This window comes from Anolis carolinensis, chromosome 4 (genome assembly GCF_035594765.1).
Source record: "Anolis carolinensis isolate JA03-04 chromosome 4, rAnoCar3.1.pri, whole genome shotgun sequence".
Taxonomy (NCBI): Eukaryota; Metazoa; Chordata; class Lepidosauria; order Squamata; family Dactyloidae; genus Anolis; species Anolis carolinensis.
The window spans coordinates 105,630,729-105,640,692 of NC_085844.1; the positions used below are offsets into that span (position 1 = coordinate 105,630,729).

Sequence of the window (9,964 nt, forward strand, 5' to 3'; positions counted from 1 at the left end):
GCCTCCTCTTCTGCTGCCACTGCCTCCACCACCACTTCAAGCCCAGCAACCACCTTCACAGCAGCAACAGCAGCAGCAGCCTCTGCAACTGCTGATCCCTCCTCTGGTGCTGCCGATCTAGAGAGGAACAACAACACTGCTGCCACCAAGCCGCCATCACCACTGCTGGGGAATGGGGTAAGAAGAAAATGGAAGATTGAAAAGGGGGAGAGAAGAAGAGGAAAGGACAGAAAAGAGAGGGAAGGAGGAAGAGAGAAAACAAGTGGGCATTTGTAGGCTGTGTTTCACCTCTGTCCACAAGCTATGTTTGTGTTTGGTTTGGTTTGGTTTGGTGAATATGGGGGCTTTGATGAGCTGGCTGTGGGTCCCTCTTGAGAAACTTTTGGAAGGAAGGAAGCGGAAGAGGAAGTGGTCTTCCTTCTCCTCCTAAGTGAGCTCCCTGATCTTGACAAGAACAATTGGTGTGGTTTTTGCAAGCCTGGAATCGATTAATAACATTTCAATGCATTTTGGTCCAAAACTATTTAGTTGCTTGTGATTTCTTTCTTTTCTTTTCTTTTTTAATTTTATTTTTATTTCCATTATTTGAAATGTACAATGCTTTTGACACAAAATAAATAAATAAAATGGAGAAATTTGATTTGACATATGAGCAAACTGAGTTACAGGTGTGGTCACAGAACAAATTAAACTTGTATGTTTACCTGTCTGAATGTATCTCCCTTTACGAAACACCGTGAAGACTAAGATCTTCTGGGGAGGCCCTGCTTTCGGTCCTGCCACCGTCACAGGCACGTTTGGGGAGGACAAGAGACAGGGCCCTCTTAGTGATTGCCCCTTGGCTACGGCAAGATTAGATCAGCCCCCTCCCTCTTGTCCTTCAGAAAGATGGTAAAGACCTGGCTGTGGGACCAAGCCTTTGAGGCAGTGCAATGAGGCAATAATAGGAAACCTACTCCACTGATTGGAGCCAGCATGGTGGTGTCCTGAGTTGGTTAAAACAGCTTATTTTAAAATAGATATAACTGATTTTAATGTTTGTGTATATTTATAATTATTATGTCCCGACATGGATTGCTTGCTATATATGTTGTGCTCTGCCCTGAGTCCCTTTCGGTGTGATAAGGGTGGAGTATAAATGTTTTAAGTCAATAAATAAAATATGTCAAGGTATTACTGTAGATGAATTTGGAAATAAGTCCACTAATTAAACAAGGCTCGATTTCTGAAATCTGTGTGTGCATGTGAATGTTTGTAGGACTCTATTGTCATCCAGCAATGAAAGAAGAAAAATGCCAATGACTGGAACCTAAAGTTACACATGTTAACTATTTTGACAGCAATGTTGGCATGTGGCTCTACATCAAAGACATCTTTGACTATAGGCATGAACTTGGTCTCAAAGCTAGTCCTTAAAATAGAGCAGAAAGGGGAAACTGGAAACGTAGTGTGGTTTTCCACATTTCTTGTAATCCTGTCTTAATCCATTTTGTATTACTTGTGGTTGGGGGTTTAAATGTGGAACTCACAAAAGGTTGCACAAATGAGAAATCTATTTTAAAAAAGAAAAGAGAATGAGAAGCTGCCTCTATTGAAAGTCCCAGAGTTATATCTGCAGAGGATTTTGCCAACTGCAAAAAAAAGGATAAACTTTAGGAGCTAATCTCTTCCTATTTGGATTTCTCTTATTCTGTCATGACCTTGATTCTCTCATATATTTCACCCCTCTCCCCTCTTCTCGTTTTTGAACTGGCTGTTTTTCTGCAGGCCTCTCCAGTGCAAGCATTTCTTTTGCTAAACCCCACAGTGAAATCATTCGGGCAAAGAAGGGTTTTTAACATGACATCTCGGAGATACACCAAGATTGATTGATTTTTGTGTGTGAGCATGTAGCCTGCAATGAAACTGTAACTGATTTCAGTCATCACAAACTATTACTATATAGAACAATGTGGGATATTCTTAAAGCTGATAATAGATCCGGCAGAGATTGTGACTTGCCTGGTTGGCAGAACCAGCTAACATAGAGGATTTTAGCAGATGGAAAAAAAAAGTGAGACAGAATATTTTGGCTCATGACACCTTCACAAAGGCTGTTAGGAAAGAGATACACTTTTGCAATATGAGTCACACTTTTGCTCTGCTTTTACTACCATAACCTCCTCATGCAATGTATATGGTAGTCAACTGCCTTTCAAGTCATTATGCTTTATTAAAATCAGGAATGCTAAGCATGTGTCTTAGAAAAGTTAATGTGATCTGTGTCCATCTAACCTTTTAATTTTACATGGAATTTTAATTGCAAGCTGAAATTTAATAATGCAGGTGAAAGCCAGTTATAGCACTGACAAATTCTGACTCTGGATAAAATTAAATTCTCATTCAATTCCACAAGCTCTGGGCTAGTCTACATTAGCCCTAAAACTCAAAGTGGACCAGAGGCTCCTGGATATTCAAACCATATCTAGAGTTTTACAGGCCTTAACACAGAAAAAACAGATCTGAATCAGTTTAACTTCACATTCAGCAAAGTTGGGAGTTTTGCAGAGAAACGGGTGGACTGAACTCATGTTGCCATATATTGCTGTGGCAGATGGCCACAGAGCTCCAGAGAGCTCCTGACTGTTGCCAGGCACCTTTTCTGATTTCAACAAAAAAAAAATCGATAAATAATAATAATAATAATAATAATAATAATAATAATAATAATAATAATAATAATCGAGGGGACTCAGATCAGCTTACAAGTACATATATGACAAGCATTCAATGCAGTTATACAATTGATAAAGACGGACAGTACATAAATAGAGGCAAGGCTTCCCTCTTTTCATCTCCAGCATCCGGCTGTGCTCGACTCAGCCATGGAGAGTGCAATTGCTTTCATTTTCCACGCTGAGGTGCTTGTCATCCATGGATACTTTTCCTGGTCGGATTTTTGCCGGCATGTTTTCCAGGGTGCTTTTTACCTCCCCACCAAAGCGGTACCTATTTACTTACATTGTTGTTTTCGAACTTCTTGGTGAGCAGAAGCTGGGCTGACAGTGGGAGCTCACCCCGACCCAGGCTTGAACTGCCAACCTTCCAGTCGGCAGGATCTTCTATAGCTGGTGGTTTACCCATTGTGCTAGCACGGCCCATACAGCCAGTGTGAAAAAAGGGGCACCTGCCTTCTCCCTGGTCATGTGGGTGCTTTTGATAATGTCAGCAAAGGCACCTTGTAATAGCCAGGAGCTCTTTGGAGCTTTGTGGCTGTTTAGCAGCAGTGACAGCAACAGGAAAGGCCTAATGACGATGAGTTGGGCTGAACCAATTTCAGTTAGCTGAACAAACACTGAGTGTGTGACTATTTCTGGGAACTATCCAGAGTATTGTCTGGTCCTAGATTTTGTAAGTGTCGGTGAACTCTTGTCTCTTTTTCTCAGGTCCCATTCAGACACGCCCATGTCCCGGGACTTGTCTGGGTTGTTACTGGAGATGTCCAAATGACACCTCTGGTAAAAACAAATTAATTTGGAACAAATCAAGGTTTCCCTCTTGCCCCCCCCCCACACACACACACACACATACATCTTCTGGCATATCATTTCCTTGCACCAGGAGGATGAGAAGAGAAAAGTTATAGTGGCGAGGTAGGTTGTACTTTTTTTTTTTAGGGGGAGATTAGAAGGCTTTGGGGTGGCTGCATGGCATTCCAATTTTAATTTGGATGGCACGTACTAGCCACACACACCCCAGAAAGTGTGGGGGAGTAGGGAGAGGAATCCATGCCAAAGTGGGTTTTTAAACCCACTTTGGCATAGATTTTGGGGTGTCTGGAAGCACCCTCACACACAATAGTCATAATGTGAGATCACTTTATAGCTGTCCGCTCCTGGAAGGTGTAGGACCCAAGAAATAGGCTCACACCTCTGGTCGCAATGGAAAACTTTATTGAATCCGCCTTGCCAAGATGACTGCAAAAGCTTTTACTGACTCTCTTCCGCTTTTCCCCTCAGTATATGGGGTTGTTGCCTTCCCCCTCCTCCTTCTCCATCCACACCTCCCTTTCCTTTGGTCCTTTCCCACGTTTGAAAACCAGACCCTGTCATAAATCAGCCTATCCTGCCAAATGGTCTCCTTCCTCTGTCCTCTTGTAGTCAGGTTGCGAAAAGACCAGCTTTGATGATGCTGTTCTTTGTTGCACCCTGACATGACTCCCCCCTTCGGACGACGACCCTGCGGGGAGAGACAAAGTTCCGACAATCTAAGAACAACAGCAGCAGAATAAGCCAGGAGAAGGAAAGAAGAAGGAGAGAGAGAGTCCAACCCCCCCCCTTTTCGGGATCATGGTCCAGGTTTATGGGGAAACTTTGTGTGAAACTGTTTTCTCAACTTCGGGGCTTTAACATGCTCTGCTGCTACCCATTCCGGGTGTAAGGTCTGTGAAGACCATTGGACCAAGTAGTACAGTTTCCCCCGAGACTTCTTGGAGTCCAGGATATCCTTGATTTCAAAATGGGTGTGTGCCCCCACCATAATGGGGACCGGATCTGCCCCCGGTTTACTCCATCTGTGAGTGTTTGGCGCTGGTTTCAGCAGGCTAACGTGAAACACTGGGTGCACCTTGCGCCATCTATGAGGCAATTGTAACCGTACTGTCACTGGGTTCACAACGGCCGAAATGGGAAAGGGACCAACATATCGTGGGCTCAGCTTCCGGGATGGTTGTGTGGATTTCAGGTGCTTTGTCGACAAGTACACTAACTCCCCCACTTTGTAGTCCGGTGGTGCTGTTCTCTTTCTATCTGCATATTTCTTGTAATCCACTTTGGCGGTGCGCAAGGCCTCCTGAACTGAAGGCCAAGCGGCAGCGATCTTCTCGCCCCAGTTCCCTGGCTTCTCGTGAGAAGGCAACTCCTTTTGCAGTGCGGGGAATGGCGGAAAATCTCTGCCGTTCACAACTTTAAACGGAGAGACCCCAGTGGACGCGTGATCCGAATTGTTAATGCAATATTCGGCAAGTGGTAGCATCGAGGACCATTGATCTTGCTGGTACGTGCTGTAGCAACGGAGGAACTGCTGAAGGGTCTTCTGAACCCGTTCGGTGGCTCCGTCTGTTTCTGGATGGAAGGCTGTGCTCAGGGCCCTTTCAGTTCCTAAAATACCCAGGAAAGACTTCCAAAACCTCGATGTGAACTGAGAGCCCCTGTCACTTATGATCCGCTTGGGACACCCGTGCAGGCGGAACACGTGTTGCAGAAACAATTTGGCCAACTCGGGTGCCGTTGGAAGTCTCTTAAGGGCCACGAAGTGAGCTTGTTTGGAGAACAGGTCAATTATAGTCCAGATTGTGTTGAAACCGTTGCTGTTGGGCAGGTCTACCACAAAGTCCATAGCTATATCCGTCCATGGTCTCGAGGGGTCTGCTACTGATTGCAACAATCCTTCCGGTCTGCCCACCTTTTGTTTTGCCATAGCGCACACTGGGCATTCCTGCAAATAACCCTTTACATCCTTGCGTATGGTTGGCCACCAGAATTGTCTATTCAACAGTTTCAGAGTTTTTGTAAACCCAAAATGACCAGCGAGCTTGGAGTCGTGTGCTTGGGCCAGCACCCTCCCCCGAAGTTCCTCCGGTACATAGTATTTGGAACCGTGAGTCCACAATCCCCCTGTTTGAGACAGTTCATCCCTATGAGACTGGAGCCAGGGGTCTGCATCTGCAGCTAGCCTCAATTCCTGGGACAGTTCGTGTGGTTGACCACTAGGTGGGGGCTTTTCCTTCGCTGTTGCCCTTGTCTGCACCATCAAACCCAGCTGTTCTTTCGTGAACACAGTTCCGACTTCCCCCAGGGCCGAATAGTTTGCATCGGGCATTCGAGATAGGGCATCTGCCATCCTGTTCTGGGTCCCCGGAAAGAACTTCAGCTTAAAATTGAAACGGTTAAAGAACTGTGCCCATCGCAGTTGTTTTGCATTCAGCCTTTGAGGGGTACGTAAAGCTTGCAGATTCTTGTGATCAGTCCATACCTCAAATTGGGCCTCGGTTCCCTCCAAGAAATGCCTCCAATGGGATAGGGCAGCCTTCACTGCGAAGGCCTCCTTCTCCCACACCCGCCAATTCCGTTCCGTTTCCGTGAACTTTCTTGATAAATAAGCACACGGTCTTAGAGCACCCTCATCATCGGCCTGCAACAGTATTGCTCCATAGGCCGCCTCTGATGCATCACAATGAACCACGAAAGGTTTGTCCCGTTGGGCATGAACTAATATGGGTTGACTTGTGAACCTCCTTTTTAATTCCTCAAACGCCTCTTGGCACTCAGGCGTCCAGTTCAGCTTCGCACCCGGCGTCTTCGTCTTCCGAGTCTCCCCCACTCCCTTAGTCTTTAGTAATTCTGTCAAAGGCAGAGACAGCTTGGCAAAGTCTTTGATGAACTGTCTATAGAAATTTGCAAAGCCTAGGAATCCCTGCAGCTGTCTTCGAGTCCTTGGAGGCTCCCACGCCAATACATCCTGCACCTTGGCGGGGTCCATAGCTATGCCTTTTGTGGAAATGCGGAACCCCAAGTAGTCTAACTCCGTTTTGTGGAATTCACACTTGGAGAGTTTAGCATAAAGCTGATTCTCCTTTAATCTCCGCAAGACTTCTCGAGTCAGCCTAATGTGTTCAGACAGTGATTTACTGTACAAAAGAATGTCATCGAGATATATAATAACCCCCTTATATAGCATGTCACGAAAGGTCTCATTTATGAACTGCATGAACACCTTTGGACCTCCGCACAAGCCAAAAGGTAAAACTTTAAAATGGTACTGCCCAAGGTGACAATTAAAAGCCGTTTTCCAACAGTCTTCATCTTTGATTCGAATCCTATAAAAAGCCTCCCGCAAGTCCAGTTTGGTAAAGATGCATGCCTCGCCCAATTGCGCCAACATCTCTGACATTAGGGGAAGCGGGTATTGGTTTGTGGTGGATATTGCGTTAAGACCTCTATAATCCACGACCAATCTTAGGCCGTCTGCTTTTGGCCTGAAAAATACTGGCGCTGCCATGGGGGACTGAGATGAAGCCTCTCTCTATATTTTTGTCAATAAATTCTCTGAGTGCCCTTTTCTCTGGTTCCGACATTGCATAGAGTTTTGGCTTAGGTAGTTTGGCATTGGGGTCTATTTCAATTGCACAGTCCGTCTTCCTATAAGGGGGCAACTGGTCACACTCCTTCTCACTGAACACCTCTGCGAATTCATGGTAGACTCTGGGAACACTTTCCAATGGTACCCCCTGTGACGTGGCTGCTATCGCCCCCTCTGGCTCCAGTACCTCTATGTCTTTCGGGGTACTCTCAAAATTGCAATTTCCATCCCAGAAAGTAAATGTCTCCCTTTTCCAGTCAATCTGAGGGTTTTGCCATCTCAGCCAAGGAACGCCCAAAATGACTGGCTGATGTGCCATTGTTGAAATCACAAATTGCAATGTCTCAGCATGAGAACCCATAGTCATTCTTAAAAACCCTGTTTTTTCTGTTACTGGGACTCCGTATGCTGGGGTTCCATCCAATTGTGCGAAGACTACTGGTGTCTTTAGTGGGTTTGGCTCCACCCCCAACCTGTTTGCTAGTTCGGGAGTAATTAGGCATCTCGTGCACCCACAGTCCAACATAGCATCTGCCTCTACCTGAATCCCTGTCTCTGGGTTCAACAGCCTCACTCTGACTCTCACAATGTCACAATTTACTCTTCTCAACTCACCCCCGTCGCCCTCTGGTGGTTCGATCTGTTTCCGGGCGTTCAAAACAGATCCCAGTCGTTTCCCGGTAACTCCAGGTCCTCCGCTTCCTCCATCTCTTCTGCCTGAAGCTGCCCTGGGGCTAAAGCCGTTTCCGTTGCCATGGCAGCTTTCCCTTTTGCTAGTTTGGAGCTCTGGTGGGGTGGCTTCTGGCTGTGAAGCCTCTCTCCTTTTGTCTCCACGCCTGTCCCTTTCGGACACTCTGCCGCTCGATGTCCCTCGCGGCCGCAAGCGAAGCAGGCCCCCCTCCCTGCTCTCCTCTCCCTGCTGGTCGACCTTCCGCGACGAGGGGAGAAGCGCCGTGTTGCTGCTGTCGGGGGTTTGATTCTGTTGCTCTCCCTTGGACGACGAGAGATTTGCTGTTGGTCCACCTCCACGCGCCCCGCTAGCAAAATCCAGTCCTCCAAGTCTCTTGGATTTCCTCTGTGTAAAGCCCACTCGAGCACCTCAGAGCGTAAACCAGCCCTGAAATATTCCAGTTTGGTGGTGTCGGACCAGTCCCTGATCTTCCCCGCTGTGGCTTTAAATTCCAGGGCATATTCTGACACTGTCCTTCCTCCCTGGTATATCCTTTTGAGTTGGGCCTTCGCCCTCTCCTCTGCCAAAGGGTCTTCGAATCTCTCACGGAGGGCTCTTAGGAAATCCTCCAGACAGGCTAGCTCCCGGGCACCAGTATCATACATCTGCATTAGCCAGTCTGCAGCTGCTTCTTTCAAGTTTGCCCCCACCATGTGGATTTTTGCGCTTTCTGAAGGGAATTGGTCCCCAAAATCCTCCATGAAGTGTCTTACGTTTGTAATGAAATAAGACAGCTGTTTGGGGTCCCCGTTGAACTTCACCCGAAATTCTCCCTTCCCAGGCATTTGGCTCCTTCCCGACAGGCCCGTGGGGAAAACTGATGTGCCCTGCTGAGGCATCTCATCCACATAGTCCTGTGGACCCTCCCCGGCAAAGGGACGGGGTTCAGTGCCTCTCCCGGGCAGCCCTCTCCTCTGCTCCCGTTGCTCGACTGTCGCCCTCCAGGACTCGTTTACCTGCCGCTGCATCAGATCCATCTGTCGAGAGAAAGTTTCAAACATTTTCTCCATCGCATCTAATCTCCTCTCCATCCTTCTCATCTCCGGGGCTCCCTCTCCGTCTCGCTGCCAATCGCCTCCCATCTGGATCTTCCGTCTCACCGTCACTCCCCTGCCTGCGGGTAACTGGGTGGAGGTCAGCGGCTTCCACGACGGGTCCGAGGGGTCTGTCCCCCCTTCGCTCAATGCGGGCGATGGGTTCCTTTCCTCTCTCAACTCCTCTGCACCTCGAGGGTTCGCCTGTTCTTCTTCCAGGAAGAGGAATTCCTTCATGGTTTCTCCTCCATCAGGGTTCATGCTCTCACCGGAGAGACCTTTCCTCACGGGATGAGCCGAAAAAAAAGGGAGTAAAAGCTTAATGTCCGCTCCTGGAAGGTGTAGGACCCAAGAAATAGGCTCACACCGCTGGTCGCAATGGAAAACTTTATTGAATCCGCCTTGCCAAGATGACTGCAAAAGCTTTTACTGACTCTCTTCCGCTTTTCCCCTCAGTATATGGGGTTGTTGCCTCCCCCCTCCTCCTTCTCCATCCACACCTCCCTTTCCTTTGGTCCTTTCCCACGTTTGAAAACCAGACCCTGTCATAAATCAGCCTATCCTGCCAAATGGTCTCCTTCCTCTGTCCTCTTGTAGTCAGGTTGCGAAAAGACCAGCTTTGATGATGCTGTTCTTTGTTGCACCCTGACAATAGCTTTACAATGACTGTCAATAAATTTAATAAGAAGGACTTGCATAATAATAGCTAGGTTTCCATTATCTTCTTCATATAGATGTACTTCTACAAAAAAAAAAAACCCTTGAGATGATAGAGGTCTATGCACAAAAACCTTTTTTTTTCTTTTGAAATAAAGAAAGAGGAAACACAGCCACATAAAGGTGTTATGAATTATGTGTGTATGCGTGTGCATGTGTTTTCTTCACACATACACCCCAAATGGTTTATTAAAACAATGTCTTCACATAAAGGAGAGACAAATAAGCATTTGAACAGATGGGTTTAATAAAGACTCTGTAATATATCTGCCACAAACAGTTAGATATTCTCACTAAAGGGGAAACGGAATATGACTTAGAATAAAGAACTTCCAAATGCTTTGTGCTCTCAGTGAAGATGCAT

General features: G+C 46.7%; 1 protein-coding gene across 2 annotated transcripts; it reads right to left on the minus strand.

The window, feature by feature from the left end:
* Window positions 1-3,893: 3,893 nt before the first annotated feature.
* On the minus strand, window positions 3,894-9,651 carry LOC107983063 (uncharacterized). Of its 2 annotated transcripts, none has more exons than XM_062977604.1 (2): window positions 8,950-9,646; window positions 3,894-8,826 (listed from the first exon to the last, which is right to left on the minus strand). In XM_062977604.1, exon 2 carries the CDS (start codon window positions 7,036-7,038, stop codon window positions 4,327-4,329), a length of 2,712 nt encoding a protein of 903 aa, XP_062833674.1. In that variant the 5' UTR covers window positions 7,039-8,826; window positions 8,950-9,646; the 3' UTR covers window positions 3,894-4,326. The 2 variants fall into 2 exon arrangements, with proteins under 2 accessions (XP_062833674.1, XP_062833675.1); XM_062977605.1 differs by having other exon boundaries at window positions 6,389-8,826; window positions 8,950-9,651.
* Between the last annotated feature and the right edge of the window lie 313 nt (window positions 9,652-9,964).

What these genes read in the sequence shown, in the direction of transcription:
- LOC107983063 (XM_062977604.1), bottom strand. Translation starts at nt 7,038, where the DNA reads ATGGCAGCGCCAGTATTTTTCAGGCCAAAAGCAGACGGCCTAAGATTG.